The sequence below is a fragment of the Phacochoerus africanus genome, chromosome 12, assembly GCF_016906955.1.
Source record: "Phacochoerus africanus isolate WHEZ1 chromosome 12, ROS_Pafr_v1, whole genome shotgun sequence".
NCBI classification, from domain to species: Eukaryota; Metazoa; Chordata; class Mammalia; order Artiodactyla; family Suidae; genus Phacochoerus; species Phacochoerus africanus.
Genome location: NC_062555.1, coordinates 53,570,290 through 53,591,556, shown reverse-complemented (window position 1 = coordinate 53,591,556; position 21,267 = coordinate 53,570,290). Strand labels below are relative to the sequence as shown.

Genomic DNA, 21,267 nt, shown 5'->3' with positions numbered 1-21,267 from the left:
TTCACCACAGTGAGAAAACACCCAGACAGGATAGCCAAGATCAATTTTGGTCAGAGAAGAGTAGCAGCCACTAAAAATGATGTCATAGGAGTTCCTGCTGGGGCACAGTGGGCTAAGGATGCAGTGTTGCTGCAGCTGCAGTCAAGGTCACAGTTGAGGCTAGGATCCGATCTCTGGCCCGGGAACATCCACGTACCGTGGGTGTGGCCGCAAAAGAAAAAAATAATGAAAATGATGTTGTAGATGAATGTTTAATAACATAAAACATTCTAGTCAAGTGACGGGATGAATGGTAAGATTAGAATTTTGTAACTAGGTTTACGGACCAAAAAAATCCAAGACCCACACAAATGGTGACAAGGTTTCTCTCTGGGTGAAAAAGCTTATGGGTATTTAAAATTTGGTCTTTGAGTTTTAAAAATTATGTAGTTAAAAAATAACAAACAGGAGTTCCCATCGTGGCGCAGTGGTTAACGAATCCGACTAGGAACCATGAGGTTGCGGGTTCGGTCCCTGCCCTTGCTCAGTGGGTTGAGGATCTGGCGTTGCCGTGAGCTGTGGTGTAGGTTGCAGATGTGGCTCGGATCCTTCATTGCTGTGGCTCTGGCATAGGCTGGCAGCTACAGCTCCGATTAGACCCCTAGCCTGGGAACCTCCATGTGCCGCGGTAGCGGCCCAAGAAATAGCAAAAAAAACCAAAAAACAAACAAAAACATGTTATTTTTATATTTAGAAGACATTAGTCTCTCCTGATTGGTTTGAGTGGATTTGAATAGGCAGATGAACCACATGGAAGTTCCTTCATTGTCTGGGATTTTAAAAATTCTTCAGGAATAACAATAACTATGGTAGGCATCACCCTTTATTAAATATTTACCACCTACCGGGCACTTATTCTGTGCATTGTGTCATCCTACCCATAGAAACCCCTAAAAGGTAGGTCTGTTATTCCCATTTTAACAAAGGAGGCAACTGGGACAGAGGCTAAGAAATTCACCAAAGGTAATAATAACACAGCTAGTAAGTCACTCTGCCAAAGGCATGCCTCTGGTTAATGCCTAGGCTCTTAATCTTTTTGCTATTCAGTCTGAACATACATCACATGCATCCTTATAAGCTACATTTTTTTTTTTTGGTCTTTTCCACGGCTGCACCCACAGCATATGGAAGTTCCCAGGCTAGGGGTCTAATCAGAGCTGTAGCTGCCAGCCTATGCCAGAGCCACAGCAATTCGGGATCCAAGCCATGTCTTCGACCTACACCATGGCTCATGGCAACTCGGGATCCCCAACACACTGAGCAAGGCCAGGGATCAAACCCACAACCTCAGGGCTCCTAGTCGGGTTCGTTAACCCCTGAGCCATGACAGGAACTCCATAAGCTACATTTTTAAAGCTGCAAGCTTTTAGTTCACTGTACACTTTAGTAACTTTACTTGCCACGAACAACTCCTTTTCGCTCAGTTGTAACAAAAATCAGTTCTGGGTAAAAGTGGTTTGTAATTCAGCTCTTCTCACTTTTTAAAAACAAGGCCTATGCAATTATGTGCCATAGTAAACATACACGACCAAAAAATATGTAAATGATTATGGATAAATCAGTAGCTGCCGGCTGCACGAGCCGGGCCAAGTGTCATGGGTGAAGAACACAACTGTCACTTAAATTTAATTATAACATCTGTCTGTAACAATAAGCTCACAATCTCTCTTCCCTGGTGACAGGCAAGTTGCAAAATTTGGGAAAGATTGAGCAAGTCCAATAAAAATTGAATAGCAGCGACAGCTTTACTCTTGGATCAACACACATAAAAAATTGTGATTTCACCGCTGAGGAAATAATCTAATGAAAATGATAAAAATCCACACCAGGAATGGAATCATTCCAGCTATTGAAAAAAAATGATTCTATGTCACGAGAGCCCTGAATGAATTTCTCTTTGGGTTCGCAGAACCACCTTTCACATCTGTGAGGGGTGCTTCTTTTTCTGAGACGTGGCGCGAGCTGCCTTTAGCGGTGAGTTGATTACTTGCCCAGGTAGAGTCTGTATCTTCTTTTAGGAACTGGGCAGAATGTGGTAAAGGAGGTTGACATTGAGGAATATCCGGGAGATGCCCTATTGTCATTTAGATTGGACATGAGATGAAAAGGAGCAAGCGATAGCGCTGACCCAGGCCCTTGGTTCCCTTCACCGTGATGGCAACAACGCAAGTGGCTCCGGTGTCCATCCGCAGGGACCCCAGTCCTGTGCCGCTTGGGGAGAATGAAGGGCAACCGCATTTGATGAACTAGGGAGACAAAGCCTCTGTGGCAGGTCACTGCAGACGTGCTGTCATTTGGGTCTCTCTGGGTCTGTATGCCAGGGTTAGTTTTGTCCTACAGCCACCTCCACGTCTCAGACACTAAGAGAACCTGCCAGAAGGGCAGGAGGAAACTGCCAAGGTGCCGGTCACAAATATCTAGGCAGAGAATCTGACGCCAGTGTCAGAAGAGGAAGTGCCCTAAGTCAAATATGAAGATAACTCGGGAACAGGGCAGATAATCATCTGAGGGCGTAAGATGCTCCCACAGAAAGTGGGGGAGACTGCGATCCACTCGTACAATCAGGCATGCGTGGTGGGAGCGGGCAGCTTGGGGCGCAGGTTCCGTAACACGCCCCCGCCTGCTCCCGCTGCGGCTCCTCAGTGACGGCGCTATTGTGAATTGATACTGTCCTTTTCCCTCAGGCGCCCAAGGAGCTCCGCACAGGTCCCACACCTCCGGGTCCTCCCGCCGCCCCCTGGGGCACAGGGAACCTGGTGCAGACTTGCTAGCCGGCCTCAGGCTAGAAGCTGGTGGCACAGTTGGGACCAGGGTGCGGGCAGCTGGTGGCTGGGTGGTGGCTGCTCCCGCCCTCTGCCTTTCTCGAGGACTAAGTGTTACATTGCAGTCTCTTCACTATGATGAATCTCAGAGCCCTCTGTATTACATTTAGGGTCTTTGCGTTTTGGGTTCAACAACCTGCCCTGAAAAGTAACTGGAGATACAAGTTCCTATGTACTCAAAACAGTCAGGACTGCCAACGCAGAATCTAGGCAACGGAGGACCAAGTTAATACCTACGAGCAAGGACACCACTCAGGCTTATCCCCGAGATGTGATCTGGGATATAAAATTGAGGAACACGCAGCAGTGGGACACTGCTTCATAATGGGTTACTCCCAGGGTTACTGTCTTTTTTAACACCTGTCAGTCAATCGCCTAAAGCGCTTTCCTTGGAGCCTCAAATCTGAGGGGGCAGAGGAATAAAGGGGCCTTTGTGTGGTGTCTGCAGGGACCTTGAGTCTGAGAAGAGATAAGAGACCCGCTGGCAGGCGGTTTTACACTCCCAGGTGTTGCTCAGGTAATCCACCCAGAGTGAGGTCCCAAGCTAGCCCTGACCCAAGCCTCTGAGACTCTGGGGGAGGCTGGGCGAGGAGCAATGTGGGAGGGAAGGGTCAGGACTAAGGAGATGCGGGCAGGGAGGTGAGAGAAAGGCCTTGAGGAGGAAAGAAGGGGCCCACTGGCTGCCCATGTGAGTGGCCGCAGGTGTACCCAGGACATGGCCACTGTGTGGGTTCTGGGGTAGGCAGAAGCATCTGAACCTCAGGAAGGAAGTGACGGAATGTTCTCCAGGATCTCACATGACCGTGATGAGCTAAGACCTTGCTGCTGTGGACTGCTGTCCCTTCAATTCCATTCATTGAGTTGTTGGTTCACTCAACAAATACTGCTGTGTGTCCACGCCTTGCCGCACCCTGTCCTAAATACTTAGGCCGGACACATGTGGCCTCTGCTCCTGAGGAGCTCGTGGAGGAAACAGGTGTGTCCCTATGCAGGTGGCAGAAGATCAAAGTGTCCGGGGCCGCCTGTGATGCCTCCGAGAGAAAGTGACTTTTGTGATGATGCTGCATTGTTTCCTAGGCAGAGGGAAAGCGGGAGTGGGGAGGCCAGTTTATTTCAGAGCAGGGAGGAGGCTGGCGTGGCCGACGGCAGGAGGTGAGGGGGGCGCCTGACCATGAAGAATCATGCATGCCAGCCTGGGGGGTGGGTGTGAAAGAGGTTTTGTTTGGAGGAAGACAGGAAGCTGGGAGTGTTTGACTAGGGGCGGGGTGACCAGATCTCATTCGCAGAGGCACAGGCAATGAAGTCTAGGGTTTCAGGATGCGGCCAAGCCCAGGGCTGAACCCTGGGCGGGGGCACTGATGATGGGACAGTGCCAGTCACCAGGCAGGGTTCAGAAGGAGAGTGGGAAAAAGCACCAGGGATGGAAACCGGGACCCTGGGTTTAGGAGATGGGCAGAAGGGAGAGAGGCGGGGAAGGGGACCAAAGGTGCTGACCGGGAATTTGGAGAAGAAATTAAGAGAACGAGGTCATAGAATCTGGCCCAGAGAAGAGAGTTTCAAAAAGGATGAGACTTGGGGGTCTTGCTGTGGCACAGTGGGTAAAGAATCTGACTGCAGCAGCTCAGGTTGCTGTGGAGGTGTGGGTTCAATCCCTGGCCAGGGCGCAGTGGGTTAAAGGATCCGGGGTTGCTACTGCCACAGCTGTAGCTCAGATTCGATCCCTGGCCATGGGATGTCCATATCCTGTGGGTGTGGCCATAAAATTAAAAAAAAAAAGAAAAGAAAAAGAAGGATGAGACTTGACAGGGTAAAAATCAATACGGAGGTCAAGTCAAGTGTTAATATAAACAAGTGAAATCTGACCACTTCACGGAAGCCGGCAAGGGTTCCTGTGGGGAGTAGGAGGGCAAATGCAGTGGATTCCCAAGTGGTCTGGGATGGGGAGGCGGACTTGGGGAACGCAGACCCTGTGGGAAGAAATCTGGCCAACAATGTCAGGAGGAAGACATGGCAGGGGTTTTAAGCAAGGAAAAAGGAATTGCTTTGTTTTGTTTTGGGGCGGCAGAGAAGGTCATGGGCATTTTTTTTTAACGTGTCAGCGCTTTATTGGTGGCAATACTGACATTATCTAATTTTAACTCTGAGAGCACCGAGAGCTCCATCAATGGAGAATCCAAGGCTCAGAGAGGTCGAGCAGTTTGTCCAGGTTCCCGGGAAACTGTAAGTGGCAGTCAGAGCTAGGGAAGCAGAACTGTTCTCTTCCCTGAACCACACCGCGTTTATCTGCGATGACTTGGAGATGCAGGAGAAGGTGCGGTGAAAACTGGGAGACTGACTGAGGAGCAGGAGCGTGACTCACTATCCAAGCCTGAGAGCCTGTGAGAGGGAGAGGGGCATCGCTGATAATCACACCAGGACAACAGGAGCAAAGCAGCCGCCCTGGCACAGCAGGCTGGCTGGTCCCCTGCCTGAGGACATGACACCTGGCTGCCTCAATGACCTTCACGCTGCCAAGCAGGGCATATGAAGACAGACATCTTGCGCCAGGTATGCTGGCGACACTGATAAAGCCATCCATGTGCAGCAGGTGTCTGGAGCTGCAGGACAGTCCTGAAGCAGGCTTTCCTTTTATGTCCACTTCATGGTTGGGACCCGAAGATGAGAAGGACTGAGTGACCCGTCCAACGTCCAGAGCAGACATGAGCCCTGAAAACCAACTCCACTGTGACTTGAACCTAACACAATAATCCATTTGTCTACCAATGAAAAAAATATATATATATTTTTTTGTCTTTTTGCCATTTCTTGGGCTGCTCCCGAGGCATATGGAGGTTCCCAGGCTAGGGGTCGAATCGGAGCTGTAGCCACCGGCCTACGCCACAGCCACAGCAACGCGGGATCTGAGCCACATCTGCAACCTACGCCACAGCTCACAGCAATGCTGGATCCTTAACCCACTGAGCAAGGGCAGGGACCAAACACGCAACCTCATGGTTCCTAGTCGGATTCGTTAACCACTGCGCCACGATGGCAACTCCCCAATGAAAAATATTAGTCGTCCATTGCTCTTTATAAAAAGAGCATCAGTTAAGTGTAAAAGAGGCTGACTGATAGAGTTTTTACTGCGGTGTAGTGGGTTAAGAATCTTGGGTTGCTGTGGAAGTGTAGGTTTGATCCCCAGCCTGGCGCAGTGGGTTAAAGGATCTGGGGTTGCCACAGCTGCAGCATAGGTCGCAGCTGTGGCTCAGATTCAGTCCCTGGCCTGGGGACTTCCATATGCTGTGGGTGCAGCCATTAAAAAAAAAGAAAAAAAAAAAGTAAACTGGTTAAAAAAGGGGGAAAGAAAGATTTTTAATTAAAAAAAAAAAATCTAGACCAAGCTGGACAGTTAAGAGTCCTGCTAGCTACTTTTGCAGAACTGGGAGGTTTTGCACCCTGAAAAAGCACTTGGGCCCCTGGTGCCCTGTGTCTGGTCACAAGGAGGGCACTCCCAGCCTGAGCCCCGAGCTTCCCTCCCCACAAGGCCGTGCTCCTCGGGGGCCTTGGTCATGGTTACTTCTGCTCACGCTGAGAGTTCAAGTAAGAGGCTGTACTACAGAGGGTCTCACGAGTGTGTGCTGCTGTTCCCAAGGCCTCTGGACCTCCGGGACATCCTGGAGTGTGACATTCTAGCACCTGAAACCCATCTCCATAACTCTCACCGCAGCCACAGAGGCACAGAAGGCTCTTAGCAGGCCAGGGGTCTTGAGGTTTCATCGGGAACTGTTTTTGTTTTGTTTTGTTTTAAATAATATGACGAGGTCGATGGCCTCCTAGGGATGATTATTCCTACATCACGGCAGAAAACTGACCTCAAAAGGGATTCTTCATTGGTAAATTATCCCACTGTCACTTTGGGGGAGCCAAAGATTTCAAATGACCAAATCTAAACAGTCAATAATTCAGCTGGTATTCACTTTTCCTGGAAGAATTATCCCAGAACGGCCAAGTCCAGATTACAAAATAAAATAAAAAAAGAATAAGTATTTGACTTAAAATCCCTTTGTGTTTCATGTGGTAGGATGATGATTATTTTTTATCTTAAGCAGCTAGTACTTTTTTTTATAAAGTCATGCAGATCCAAACAAATGCAAATAAATAGGAAATAGAAACAAGTCACAAAAGAGAGACCTCATTTCACACAGAAGGCCACCAAAGAGATTAGCAGTCCTTGTCATTCGTGCTATTAAAAGTAAATGGCGTGACAGAACTTCCACCGTTTAATCTTTTTTTTTTTTTGGTTTTCAGGGCCGCACCCGGAGCACGTGAAGGTTCCCAGGCCAGGGGTCCAATTGGAGCCGAAACTGCTGGCCTACACCACAGCCACAGCAACACCAGATCCAAGCCATGTCTGCAACCTACACTGCAGCTCACAGCAATGCAGAAATGAATCTGGCTAGGAACCATGAGGTTGTGGGTTTGATTCCTGGCCTCGCTCAGTGGGCTAAGGATCCGGCCTTGCCATGAGCTGTGGTGTGGGTCACAGATGTGGCTTGGATCTGGTGTTGCCGTGGTTGTGGTGTAGGCCAGCAGCTACAGTTCTGATCTGACCCCTAGCCTGGGAACCTCCACATGCCATGGGTGCGGCCCTAAAAAAACAAAAGACAAAAAAGAAACAAAACAAAACAAAACCAGCATACATTATATAAACCTTCTCCTTGGAAGTTCCCTGATGGTATAGTGCCTTAAGGATCTGGTATTGCCGAAGCTGTGGCACAGCTGCAACTGTGGCTCAGGTTCGATCCCTGAACTGGGAACTTCACATGCCAGGAGTGCAGCCAAAAAAAAAAAACAGCAACAAGAAAAAGTTTCTCCTTCAAAAGACAATGAAGCATCCTAGAGCAAAGAATTGTATTTTGCATCATCTAAGAATTCAATAAAGAGCTTCTGCAATTATTTTCTTACAGTTTATTCGTACCTGAGCCTCTTTTTAACCTTCTTCTGGCCAGTTTGATTTGATCCTGCAGAATCTGTACCCAGTCTCTTGGGCCAGGAAGTTTATCCACGTGATTAGCAGTGCAGTATTTTTCTGTGAAGACTGAAAGAAAATGTGACATATTGTTAAATATTTTTACCAAAAAAAAGTGCAGATCTGAAATAGGAACATCATCCCAAGAAGAAGAAAAGAGTGTATTTCTAAAAGATGTCAGCTCTGCAGTGGACAGTCTCAAAATCCACACAACGTTCCCTTGGTGAAGATGGAAGGACTCATCCTACAAAACAGGTCCTCTGCTTCCAAATGGAACCGGTGGGAGATACTAAGCAGTTCTCCACAAAGTTCTCTTTTTTTTTTTTTGTCTTTTTGCTATTTCTTGGGCCGCTCCCGCGGCATATGGAGGTTCCCAGGCTAGGGGTTGAATCGGAGCTGTAGCCACCGGCCTACGCCAGAGCCACAGCAACACGGGATCCGAGCCGTGTCTGCAACCTACACCACAGCTCATGGCAATGCCGGATCGTTAACCCACTGAGCAAGGGCAGGGACCGAACCCGCAACCTCATGGTTCCTAGTCGGATTCATTAACCACTGCGCTACGACGGGAACTCCCACAAAGTTCTCTTTCTAATTGCTCCATGTCCATGTGTATGTATGCGTCTTGCAGACAGAGAAGAAAATGCCTCTAGGGGTCCGCTGGCCCTATGTCAGAATTCTGCAAATGTATTAACACATTTCCCTTTTCGGTAGTGGTGAACTCAAAATCTGATGGGAAAGGGGGACTGCGTGGGGGGCAGTGGAATGGATGGGGAGTTTGGGGTTGGTAGATGCAAACGAATATGTTTAGAATGGATAAGCAATGGGGTCCTTCTGTACAGCACAGGGAACTGTGTCCAGTCTCTTGGGACAGAACATGATGGAGGGGATAGCATGAGAAAAAGAATGTGTGTGTGTGTCTGGGTCACTCTGCTGTACAGCAGAAACTGGCACAACGCTGTAAGTCAACTCTAATAATAAAAACATCTCTAAAAATGTTTAAAAAAGAAAATAATAAATGTGAAAGAATATCAAAAAACTGAATGAGAAATGACACAAAAAGATGACGTTCTCATGGTGCTAACTTGATTGGCACTCAAAACAGATACAACACGGATGGGTCTCCATGAAAGTTCCAGCTCCATTTGGGTCAACCTCCTGCATCTTCTACTAGCAGTGCCTCAAAAAGAGCTACCTGGTATGCAGAGAGGAAACTCTGCAGAGTCCTGTGACAGGACAAGAGGGAGGGGTGACAATTCTCTCCCCACAGCCGCACACTGGCGTGTGACAGCACACATGGCGCTGGGGTTGGAATCTCTGCTCACACTTGGTCCCTGAGCGCTTTTCTACCTGCTTCCCCCATAAGGTCAGAGCCTGCTACGTGGTCACGTCACACTGCCACCTTCGTTTTTAAAATACTGATAATTTTGGAGTTCCTGCTGTGGCTCAGTGGTAATGAACCTGACTGGCACCCATGGGGATGTGGGTTCGATCCCTGGCCTCTCTCAGTGGGTTAAGGATCCAGTGCTGCTGTGAGCTGTGGTGTAGGTTGGCAGCTACAGCTCTGATCTGACTTCTAGGCTGGGAACTTCCATATGCCACAGGTGTGGTGCTAAAAAGCAATAATAATAATAAAAATAACTTTCACATTCTAAAGGTTTCTTTTAAAAAGAAAGGACAGAGGAAACTGTTGACAGCTTCAGCCACATAAAACAGTAACATTTCTACTGCATGAAAAAGTAAGCACTGCACCTGAATGAGAAGAGCGAGTTGCACTCAACTGACCACTGTAGAAAGAGCTCATCCCAAATAAAAGAGCAACTTCAAGTCTCCACAGATAAAAGGACAAAGTATGTTTAGCAAAAAACATTAGGGAAAATATTCAAATAACATGGAACCCCAAGTCGCAAAACACACTTTACACCTACGAAATTAGAAAAATAATTAAGCTAATACGTAATACTGATAAAAGTGTGTGGATCTGCCACATTCAAATATGACTGTTGGCACAAATTGGCAAAACTCTTTTGGGAAATAAGATAGGACTATATGAGAGACATAATACTGTTATCCTCTAGATTGCTAATCTTCCAGAAGTTTATCCTAATTGCAAAGAATGTGAAAGAAGGGGGAAATGTTATAAACCTTGGTCCCTTGGGATCTGGGGGAATGTGTTTCAGGACCCCCATAGACACCAAAACCCAAGGATGCTCGAGTCAATGCACAACCAATGCACATCCTCCCGTAAATGTTAAATCATCTCTGGTTTACTTCTAAGACCGAAGACAATGTAAATGCTACATAACTAGATGCCTGCACTTGGCAAATTTCCGTTTTGCTTTTGGGAGCCTTCTGGAATTTTTTTCCCCAAATATTTTCGATTGGCAGTTGGTCGAATCTGCAGGTGCGGAGCCTGTGGACACAGAGGGCCGACTGTACAGATGTCACTCATCCAGTTGTGCGGGAAGGGATGCGTGGCAGCAGGGAGCAGGTGGATGTGCGGGAGTGGGACCAGGGCTGGGAACCTCCAGTCATCAGAGTCGGACGGTGCTGGCGAATAGGGAAGGGGTGATTAGGACAGAGCCAGGACGGGCATTTCTGGAGAATCCCAGGACCTGGGAAATTCGGGCAGAAGGTCTGTGAGGGGACTGGCCAGATGCATTAGGCGTGGCTTGGGGGCCTGAGTTGGCGGTGTTGGTGGAGCCCCCGCGTGGGCATGATGAGCAGGGATTTCAAGAGACACAGGGACGGGGTCCCGGCTCAAGATACAGGTTTGAGGAGCACAAACATATGTGTGGTAGTTAAAACAAGAGAAAAAACAGTAACCTGGGGGAAGGCCTCTAGTGAACGGAGCGCTGGGCCAAGCGCAGAGCAGAGAGAACCCTGGTGTCTGAAAGGAGGTTAAGGCACAGGAGTCCAGGAAGGAGAACCCGGCCCAAGGTCTTGTGAAGGTGGGTGTGTGTGTGTAAATATGACAAAGTGGGACCCATGATCCCCAGTGCACAAGACAGCCAGAAAGGAGGTGTGGGAATCAAGGGCATTGGGGTGGAGGTGGCCACAGATGACACTGGAGATACTAGGCTTGGTGGGGGGGGGTGAGGGCAGCACCAGGGAGATAGAGGATCCAGGAAGGAGGGCACAGCAAAGAAACCAGATACCGGGGGACCTGTGGGGCTGGGATCCGGGCGAGACATGGGGGTTTACCTCCACCGGGAGGAAAAGGTCCTTCTCCAAAGCCAGAGGAGGGGAAGCCTGGGGTGGAGTCAGAAGAGGCTGCAGGTCAGAGTCCTCATCACTCCTGATGCCTGGATGAGCTCAGTGGTGAGGGGGGTGGATGGTGTGGGAAGGTGTGGAATTGCCCAGAGAAGAGCAGGAACAGGAAGGCAGCAAACAGGGACGCAGGAGGGAGGGCTGCGTGCTGGTGGCGGCAGTGACCGTGGGGTGGCTGTTTCCTCCAGGGTGCCTGGCGGCCTCTGGTTGGGGCAGGGACCCTAGATGGGGGTGCTGGTCTAGGGTGGGGGTTTTGCTGATCAGGTTTGGCAGGAGGTCAGGATACGAAGAAGAAGTCCCTGGGGTGAATTACGGCTTCCTTCACCCGCCCTTCCTTCCTTCCCACCCAATTCTGGGAAGCAAGAGAAGCCAGAAAATGGCTCAGACTTGGAAAAACCCACTGAGATCAGCTGGGTTGGCAACGAGGCGCCAGGGAACAGGGGCAGTTGGGAGTGTGGTGGTGGTGTGTCAAACCCGGGCTGAAAGCAGGGCGTTCGTTCAACAGTGTGGGGTTGAATGCAGTGGAAGTGGAGCCAGTGTGCATGGGGCCTGGACTCTGGCTGGGGTCAGGGTGTCACATGGACCTTTCACGTGAACAGAGACCTCATCCAAGATGGCAGTGGGCCTGGAAGTGAGAGGAAGACGAAAGCTGGGCTGATGGAGCAGCCCCTCCTAGCCCCGACTGAACGAGCCCGGGGATCAAACCCGCAACCTCATGGTTCCTAGTCAGGTTCACTTCCGCTGTGCCACGATGGGAGCTCCAGGAAGTCTTAATAGAATAGAGAAACAAGGTTGTATCACATTCAGGTGCCCACAATAGCACTTCTTAATCAGAGAATTGCCAAAAGGTTCTTGAAACCCTGTTTTAATGAACAGGAAAGAAATATTTGCACTTGGCACCTTATTTGTTTACAGAATAATGTTAACCATAGAACGACTAAATACATCGTCTTAGCAGGTAAACATCTCCCTCCTTGTAATATTATTTATATAATTTCCATGGCAACCCCCTCTTCTTAGATTGGGAGACACATGTACCCAAATTGGGCCACATTAGGGAAGTAGAGATTGGAAATTAACAAAATAGATCTGGATGATGTGACCATCACAGTGATTCTGGCAAATGAGAGCATCAATGACCAAATTTAGGAGAAACAGAGGGAAGCCCCCCCCGCCTCCCCGCCGCCCCAACTGTGTGAGCGCCTTCTAAGCGGATCTTCTCTCTCATCTGGAGGTTAAGTATTCTGCTGCTCGTTAAAAAGGCAACAATTTCAGGTTCTTTTTTTTGGCCTTTCAGTGAAAACTTACCTGGTTTCAATAACAAGAAACCAGGGAAATCACTGCCTTCTGGGCCTGCATCTGAGACCTTTGAAGGCAAAGCATTCAGCTTCCCCCAAAATATCTCTACAAACAAACGTTTCCATCGGGCATATTACTGACATTCTAGTTCATGGATTACACTCAAACTTAAGAGACACTTTTAACTAGCATCTATCTACGGAGGACGAAATCCTATTCTTCCTGTTACACGTGCAGATGAGGCATGAGAACAGGGCCAAAGGACTGCCGCTGTATTGATCTGAAAACGCCCACATGCCATGTGGAGAGAGGTACGGGCTAAGCAGGATGTAGTTTTGCTCTCTGAATCTATAGCTAAAGGTCAAGCTATTATCCTGGTAACAGTTCCATTAGGAGTAATGATGTGAAAAGAGGTATTGCATTAATGCTCTGGGTTTCCTACTATGTTAATAGTGGGTCATTAAGAATCATCGTAGAACAATTTGCATTTATCCCTAGAATGCAAGAGGTCCTAAAAAGAAATCTCCCTCCTCTCTTATTTTAATATTATTAAGGAGAAGCAAGGGATAATTTTAAACAAGTCCAAATAATCTGAACAGGCGGATGAAGGCCAACAAAGAAACTAAGTAAAAGAATGGAAGCATCTACTCGGCTTAATCTAATTTGAGGTCCCAAGGCGCACAGACTATGTGCAGTCCCCAGGGAAATGATACATGTTCAGTCTGATCTGTACAGGAATAATGATTTTGCTCAGATGCTTGCACTCGTTCAAACCGTGCCCTTTAATTGTTTCTACGTGATGAAGAAGCTGGTGGTGGCTGTGTGCGTCCTTCACTGGGAACCGGGCATCTAATATGATCATCAGTGAACACGGCGGTGTGCAGCGTGTCTGAACGTGACGCGATGAGAACTGAGGGGCTTGGCCGTGTTCCCCACACAGCTCTCTGTTCACACGATAGTTCCTAGAGAACTCTTTGTGTGGGCTTTGCTGGCTCTTGACGCTGGGAAAAGCAGGATATGGCACAGAGGTTTAAAGAAAGCCCCTGGATCACACAGACAATTTAAGACGTAGGAGAAGGGAGTTCCCCTTGGGGCTCAGTGGGTTACGAACCTGATTCGTATCCATGGGGATGTGGGTTCAGTCCCTGGCCTCGCTCAGTGGGTTAAGGATTAGGTGTTGCTGTGAGCTGTGATGCAGGTCACAGATGTGGCTCGGATCTAGTGTTGCCATGGCTGGGGTGTAGGCTAGCAGCTCCAGCTCTGTTTCAACCCCTAGCCTGGGAACTTCCATATGCTGCATGTGGTGCCCTAAAGAGCAAAAAAAAAAAAAAGAAGAAGAAGAAGAAACAGCAGAAGATATGAGTAGGTTTCATTTCACTGTGAAACTCACTAACTGGGTTAAAACTCAAGCCAGCAGTGAGAGTCCAGCTTCTGAGGTGTTGGCTTAGTTTTAACTTCTGGTCAGACAGACGGGCAGAAATCAAGGTTTACATCAAGCAGAACTGAAAGTGAGGTCCTTATTGGGTCTGCCAAACTCCCAGAGCTCGTGGGGGCCGGGGGGAGGGGGAGAAAGAGAACTGTCCGCAGTGGGGTTCTGGGGCTACACAAACAGGGAGGGAGCGTGGGGACTAGCCCGCTGGCGGGGACCCGGTGCAGAGACCAGGTTCCCCGCAGGCTGTGCCCACCTCCTCCCATCCCAGTGAGCAGAAAGCGGCCAGCACCCCTCTGGCATCTCCCTCTTCGCTTTGATTCTTTCAGAGCCATCGTCTTGGAGCCTCCGCTGTGCTAAGTACTGTCTATCTCATTTAATCTTGGCCGAAACCGCTGTCGTGACCCTACATGACAGGTGACAAAGTTGGGGGGGGTGTGAATAACTGGCCCAAGATGGCACAGATAGTAGAGAGTATTTTCCATATAAATTATTTAACTTTTAATTTAAAGTTGTATACAAGCACGCGGATTTTGGACAAGAATAATGACGGAATGCTTAGAGAAGCACACTGACAGCTCAGGTAATACTTCCATATGAGACCTGTGAACACTGGTGGTACTTTCAACCACACAAGACAGAGGACCAGGCGGGGCTGTGGGATCATCCCCCCCCCCCCAGCCCCCACTCCCACCCCAGATCAAAGTTGGTAAAGGGGGGGAGAGGGACACGGCCCAGGGAGCTTGGGTGTATGTATACAGTGACAGTGAAATACTGTCATTTTCAGAACAAAGACTGAAAGACTACGCCACACAGACCCTCCTCATTCAAAGAATTACGAAAGGCTGTTCTGGAGGAAGAAAAAACTGAATGTGGAAGGAAAGAATGGGAGGGGGAGGGGAATCGGTAGGACGTGGCCCATAGGAAGAATATGAAGAATTACTGCAACGCCAAATGAATGAGAATTGTGCAGCCATGGCTCAGAGGTAGAGGGAAGATCAGGTGTAAACATGGAAAAAGGGAGCTTAGTCTTATTCATGTTACAAAAAAAAAAAAAAAGTATGGTGTTAAAATGATTTACTACCCATGGAGAAAAACACATTAAATCCCTCCCTCATGTTTTAGGCAAAAGTAAATTCTAGGTGGATAAAAGACCTGAATATGAAAGACACAACTTAAAAAATCTGGTAGTGGGGGAAAAAAAAAAAGAGAATACCATTACCTCATCGGGGCAGGAAGAATTTCTAAAAAAGGGCACAAGAAATGCACAAAGCATAAAGTAATATACCTGACTGTCAAATCTAAAGTTTGGGTATGATAAAGGATTTTGTGGGCAAAGTTTTCACAAGTTGGAAAATGAGAAAAAATGTTTTTAACACCTATAACTGACAAAAAAAATTCATGCAAGCCAATAAGGGAACAACCACCTAATTGAAAAGCAGGAAACGGATGGAAATTCACAGAGGAAGATAATCAAATAGTCATAAATATGAAATGCTCAGCCTCATTAATAGGGAATTCGTCACTGAGGTGCCGTGTGAGACCAATCACACCGGCAAAGAGTGAAATTTGTTAACACCAGACGCTGGCAAGAATGAGGAAAGATGGGATTTCATATCCATTGCTGTTTGATGTCTAAATGATACTGGTCACTTTAGTGGACCCCTTGGCAATGGTTAGTGACACAGATGATGGCTCTATTCCAAGACTCAATTCCGCTGCCGGCTGCAGGCGCCCGCCACAGGGAACCCAGCAAAAGGAGAACCAACCTTCCTCTTAGCAGAAGGGTGAAGAAAGTACTTCCTTTATACAGTGGTGAGCAGTTAAAATGAATAAGCTAGATTTAGAATGTATTGATACGGATAAATCCTGAAAAAAGAGACGCCAGCATGCAAAAAGTGCAGTATGGGGCCATGTGTGTAGACTCACACATTCGCAAAACAACAGCACATGTGATGGATGCACACACACTCAGGCAGTATAAAGGCAAAAGAACATGAACAGTGAAGAGTCATACCAACTTCATGTTGCTCTGGAGCAGGAGGGAGAAAGAGTCTGGTGAAGGAATATTTAGAAAAATAAAGGAGCGGGGTGGGAGTAAAAACTAACATCTGGTTTCAATCTCAGTGGTAAGATGAAGAAAAAAGCTATCTTGGAAAATGTCTTCAGTGCGTTCAAGATGAAGAGGAATGCTTGCATCTGGCCTCTAGACTGCTTCCTACTCACGCGGACAGATGCTTGTTCTTCAATCAATCCAGGAGCAAATCAGGAGCTTTCTCCCAGGATGAGCAATGCCAGCACTGGCCAGTTGCACATGTATGCCTTACACACATTCTCTCTCGGGATGGGCACCAAAAGCTTCCTTTGGAAGAGCCAGGAGAAGACGGGCTGATCTGCCTTGCTGGGAGTAACGTGAGGGCTAATCCATCACCCTGCAGGTCCGGGCTGAATCACCACCTTCCCAGGCAAGGTCTTCCTGAGGTCGTCAACCAGTGGTTTTAAAATAATACCATCTATGGATCGTCTAGACTGCAGACTGAGAAAGGGCAGACACCACAGCTCTCCAGTTTGTGGCTGCCACATAAAAGGCAGCATAAAGGTATGGTCTGCAAAAGAATAAATCTGAGAAAGTCTCTTTCTCTGGTCTATGACTTAACTTGAAAGAAATGAAGGAAGAAATTTTTCAGTAAATAGCCATCGGTCTTGAAAGACCCTGAGTCCTGGGGTTCATTTCCGGTTTGATTTAACAATAAGACTTAGTGAACTTCACCAGTGGTTGTGCCCACATACGAAGTCTTTAGAATCAAAGGAAAGGAGATACAGTTGTGTGAACGAAATACTGATGGAATCAGAAGGTCCTACTGAATTGGGTGGTTGCAGGAGCCTGCAGGCCGGTCAGCTGGTCCAGGAGAGTAACAGCTGACCGTCAGGTAACGGGTCCATTAGTGGCTGGTCCTTGTACAGGGCTGTAACTCTCAGTTGGTTGTTGTAATGAAAAGGACTCTATGAACCATAAAACTGACTCCCAGTCATATTTATTTAATTATGAGAATTTGGACAAAATTTAATGAACTATAGTATTTCTGGACTGGAAAAAGTAGCCATGCCTTACTTTTTTTTTTTTTTTTAAGGAGAAGGTAAGGTTTCAAGACCTTAAGAGGCAGAGTCGGGAATAAATCTACAATCCCTGATGTTCCCCAAACAGGTGGGACTTGGAGGCCTGGACGATCTTGTGGAAGCATAGTGATTCTCAGAGATTTGAGGCCAGAGTAGCCTGGAGGAAAGGCACCATAGACCCAAAACTGCCTCCCTTTGTTCAGTTTTTGCCGCAACCGTGTCTCTGTCTGAAAGGACGCGTCTTTAGTGGTGTCTCACATTAAACGGAGTTAATGTTAATTTACTTGGATTTCAGAAAGCCCTCGGCAGAGCTCATCAGTAACATAGCTCGTGGGAAACACGGAGAACCCCTCCCTCCCGCTGGCTGTGTTGGAACACGTTCGCTTCAGGTGCTCCATGTCTCTCAAGGGGGATGAATTATATCTGCTACATATTAAGATCTGGTTAATAACACGCTTTGATGGAGTGGCGTTTTACTATGTACCCCCTTTTTTGGCATAGAGAGATGTTTCAGGATCATAGATTTGCAGAAATTCTACTTGGAAGGCATCTTGGAAAGAGTAAAACTCATTAATTTCAGAGATCAGCAACCGAGAGGCTCAAGTGAGGCAAAATTTAAAAGATCAGGAATCATCCGTTCAAATGGGTGGGCGGTGGCTTAAAATCACACGTGCGCCAGCACCCAAGCACTGCTTTGAGGAATGCTTCTGTTTATCTGTTCTTTAGAGAAACAAATGGGGCAAAGTGCAGAGTTTTCCTCTTGGCTTTTAAAGCTACGGTTTCTTGGCACGTGAACGTTCAAAGTCATTCCGTGAGGTCCTGAGGCCATCCACTAGCCAGTAACAGCCTGGGACCACAATGAGTTACCACACATTTGGGAAGTCCATGGACCATCCCATCGGAGATGGCCAAGGTGGGAAGAGCAGGAGTGGGCTGGGAGAGCGGTGAGGGTGACGCGGGCCTCGCCCCTAAGGATCGGGTCAGCAGAGCCACACGCCCTCCACCCCTGCTTCCTTTCCCCTGGGCGAAGATGCTGGGTGTCAGCACAGGACGGATACCCCAGAGCTGGGCTTTCAAAATGTCCTCTTCATTTCTGATGGTGACAACTCCCTTCTAACTAAGATTGGCTTTAAGAAAGTTTGGGGCTTATGTTGAGGCCACAATAAAAAAAATTTCCATGCTTTTCCTTGACACCTTCTCTTTGAGGCACCAAAGTGCTAGGATGACGGATGTGTGTGCCGTCGTATCGAGAAGTCTTGCTGGAGTTCCCCTTGTGGCTCAGCAGTCCACTAACCCAAGTATTATCCGTGAGGTTGCGGGTTCAATCCCTGGCCTTGCTCCTGGATTAAGGCTCTGGTGTTGCCATGAGCTGTGGCGTGGGTTGCAGATGCAACTTGGATCTGGCGTGGCTGTGGTGTAGGCCGGTAGCTACAGCTCTGATTTGACCCTTGGCCTGGGAACTTCCATATACTGAGGGTGTGGTCCTAAAAAGCAAAAAAAAAAAAAAAAAAAAAAAAAACTTGCGATGGTAAAAACAGAAAATCACACATGTAACCTACTTTGAGATTCCCTCTTGCGGTTTACTTGAGTCAAAACCCCACACCCTTTGGAGATGATTACTCTTCTGGCGTGAATCAAAGTGAGGCAAACTCTCTGGGTTGTGAATTGTGGAGGCTGCTTTGGTATTTAAGGATAACCAGTGCTTGCAGAGCCCTCATGGAATACCAACTGGGCTTTGTACTCAGGATCCCCTCGATGGTTTTGATCGGCAGGATTTATACCATCCTTGATGGCTCTGTACCCCTTGGGTTTTCTGTGGCTGTTGTTTCTTCCAATCTTCACACTCATATTCTGCCTTCTCGAATTCCAGCTGCCCTCTTCCATCTTGTCACGGAGAAGCTGTGTGTGTATTCTGTTATCCATGCCCTGCATATGTACGAAGTGGTGGAGTTGTGTTTCAATTTTTAAGAAAACACTCTTTTCTTAAAAAGTCACTTTTTCTTAAAAAGGTGACCGCTGGACTCCCTCCACCCCGCTTTCCTTCCTCCCTGTATTTACTGACCTTTAATTATGTGAGCATCATTGTTTCATGTGCCAAGGAATATGCAAAGCAAATATTTCCCATGTAAGATTTGCCCAAGAGGAGCTGCCAACCTTGTTGGGAAGACAAGATACCCAAACACAAGTAGGCTGACTATGTATCTTCATTTTCCCAGGACAGTTCAAAATGTCTGTTGTCCTGGTGATTAACAGCACTCTTTCCTCTCTCAAAAGTGTCCTAGTCTGGACAATAGATGATAGAGTCACCCTCCAGAGAAACCCTGTGTAGCAAAGCCAGGGGTTAAGGTATATGGCTAAGCTGTACACAGGTAACGAGTGCTACCGGAAATCAGTGGCGGCTCAGACATCAGGAGAAAGTCTCATGGCAGAGGGGGTAAGACTTGCGCTGGACCAAGGAGAACCAGTTAGATTTGTCTACAAAGAGAGAAGAGCACTGCAGCCCCGGGGAACACAGCATAACTCCAAGTCCAACATGAGTATGCGAAGCCTGAGGAAGAGTGCCCGCACTGGGCTGGTTCGCTGGGTAGGAGTCCTGGGGGGCAGGGCTGCAAGGAGAGGGTCAAGTTATGGGGTGGCTGGAAGAGGCCAGTGTTGGCCCTTGATTTCAGGTGCAAGGAGGAGGTAGGGAAAATGTCAGGAACTCACTGGACGAGTGGCTGTCAGTATATAGTAAGACCCAGAAGAAGAAAGGAGGGGCAGGGAGGAGGTTCAAAGAATTTTTCTGCAGGACTTTCCCGGAGCTGGACCCGGATAGGGTCAGAGAGGCTGAGGACCAGTGAGGGGAGAGGAAGGATGCAAAGGATCGCCGGGCTGGGTTGGTTAAGTGGGATTTGTGGCAGAGGAAAAAAGGCACTGACAGTGACTGTGAGCTTTCACACTTGAAAAGTAGGAGATCACCGATGTCTCTGTCACAGATAAGGTGTGTGCAAGGGTGCCTAGTGCTAGAAGCCTTGTGCCACCTTTCCAGCAATACCACCCGACTCCAGAAAGGGGTGAGGCCAGGCCCCTGAGCGTCAACTCTCCCTCCTGTACACTCTCTCACTTGCTGCTGGCTTCTGCCTGCATGTCTAATTAGGATCTGCCCACTCTTAGCTGCAGATGGCTGAGCTGGCCCAGAATGGCACAGGTGGTGATGAAGAGGTGTGGAAAGGCAAGTACGGAACATAACGGATACTGGGTTTCCCCTGTGCTCAGAGGGATGGGGCTGATGAGGGGATGCTGAGAAATACCAGCAGCTGACGGTGGAGAGGTACCCAAATCTAATCAAGAACCAAATGCAAGAAAGAACCTGGAAACACAGTCACCATGGCAGAAGACTTGACTGTAGGGAGCAGTCAGTGAGAAAGCCTGACTAATTCCAAGAGGCAGCATCTCTGTCTGCTAAGGGAGTGTTTAATGGGACAGATGCATCCATGCTCGCTCTTACACAAAGATGTCTTAAAGGCAGCCACCATCGGTGACAGCTTTCAGTTCAATTTTAAGTAAAAGTCTATGGATACTGAGGCATTTACTTAATGGAAGCTGACACAGATCCTGAGTTTCTGAGGGCTGACCATCAGTCCCTAGTACCACAAGGACAGCAGATATCCTAGGCCCAGTTGCACATGCACCTATAAGGCAGAGAGCTAAGCAAATGCCAGTTCCCCAATCTCCCAGGTTTCTGCTGCATACCTTGAGTGAGACAGTAACTCTTCATGGAGAGGAGTTAGAACGACTGCCAGAATGCACATATATATGTATGACTGGGTCACCCTGCTGTATAGCAGAAATCTATACAACACTGTAAATCAACTATACTGTAATAAAAGAAATTTAAAAAAATTAAAAACCCCACAATTGCCAGATCACTAGCATCAACTACAGGTCTAGGAGAAAAGCTACAAGGAATGTGATTTGACCAATTTGGGACTTCTTAGACAATTCTGCCTGGGAGAGAAAACTGGAGAGATTTGGCATTACCCAAAGATGCCAGGGAGGTTTTTAGATCAGCCACACAATTCAGGGATTTAAAGAAAAAGGGAGATGGGCTGTGGAGAGCACACTGACTTCCGTGTTGCGGGCCGTGGCCAGCCCACGTGGTGCCATGCTGCAAATGAGGACGGGGCCGCATCCTGAGGACATGCTACTTGCATCTGCCAGAAAACTGACACCATAAATATACAAACCGACATCGTCCACAACGGGAAGGGTGTCCATAACATTGCAAGAGGCAGAGTGGGGCT

General features: G+C 47.9%; 1 protein-coding gene across 6 annotated transcripts in view; it reads right to left on the bottom strand.

The window, feature by feature from the left end:
* BEND7 (BEN domain containing 7) overlaps positions 1 to 21,267 on the bottom strand; it is an 86,907-nt gene that overhangs the window by 10,135 nt on the left and 55,505 nt on the right. For 5 of the 6 annotated variants that reach the window (XM_047755591.1, XM_047755589.1, XM_047755592.1 and 2 more), the window contains exon 7: positions 7,819 to 7,938. In XM_047755591.1, the coding sequence (XP_047611547.1) occupies positions 7,819 to 7,938 (120 nt within the window). Of the gene's footprint in view, positions 1 to 4,661; positions 5,238 to 7,818; positions 7,939 to 21,267 lie in introns of those variants that run through there. The other variant, XM_047755588.1, reaches the window with a different exon arrangement.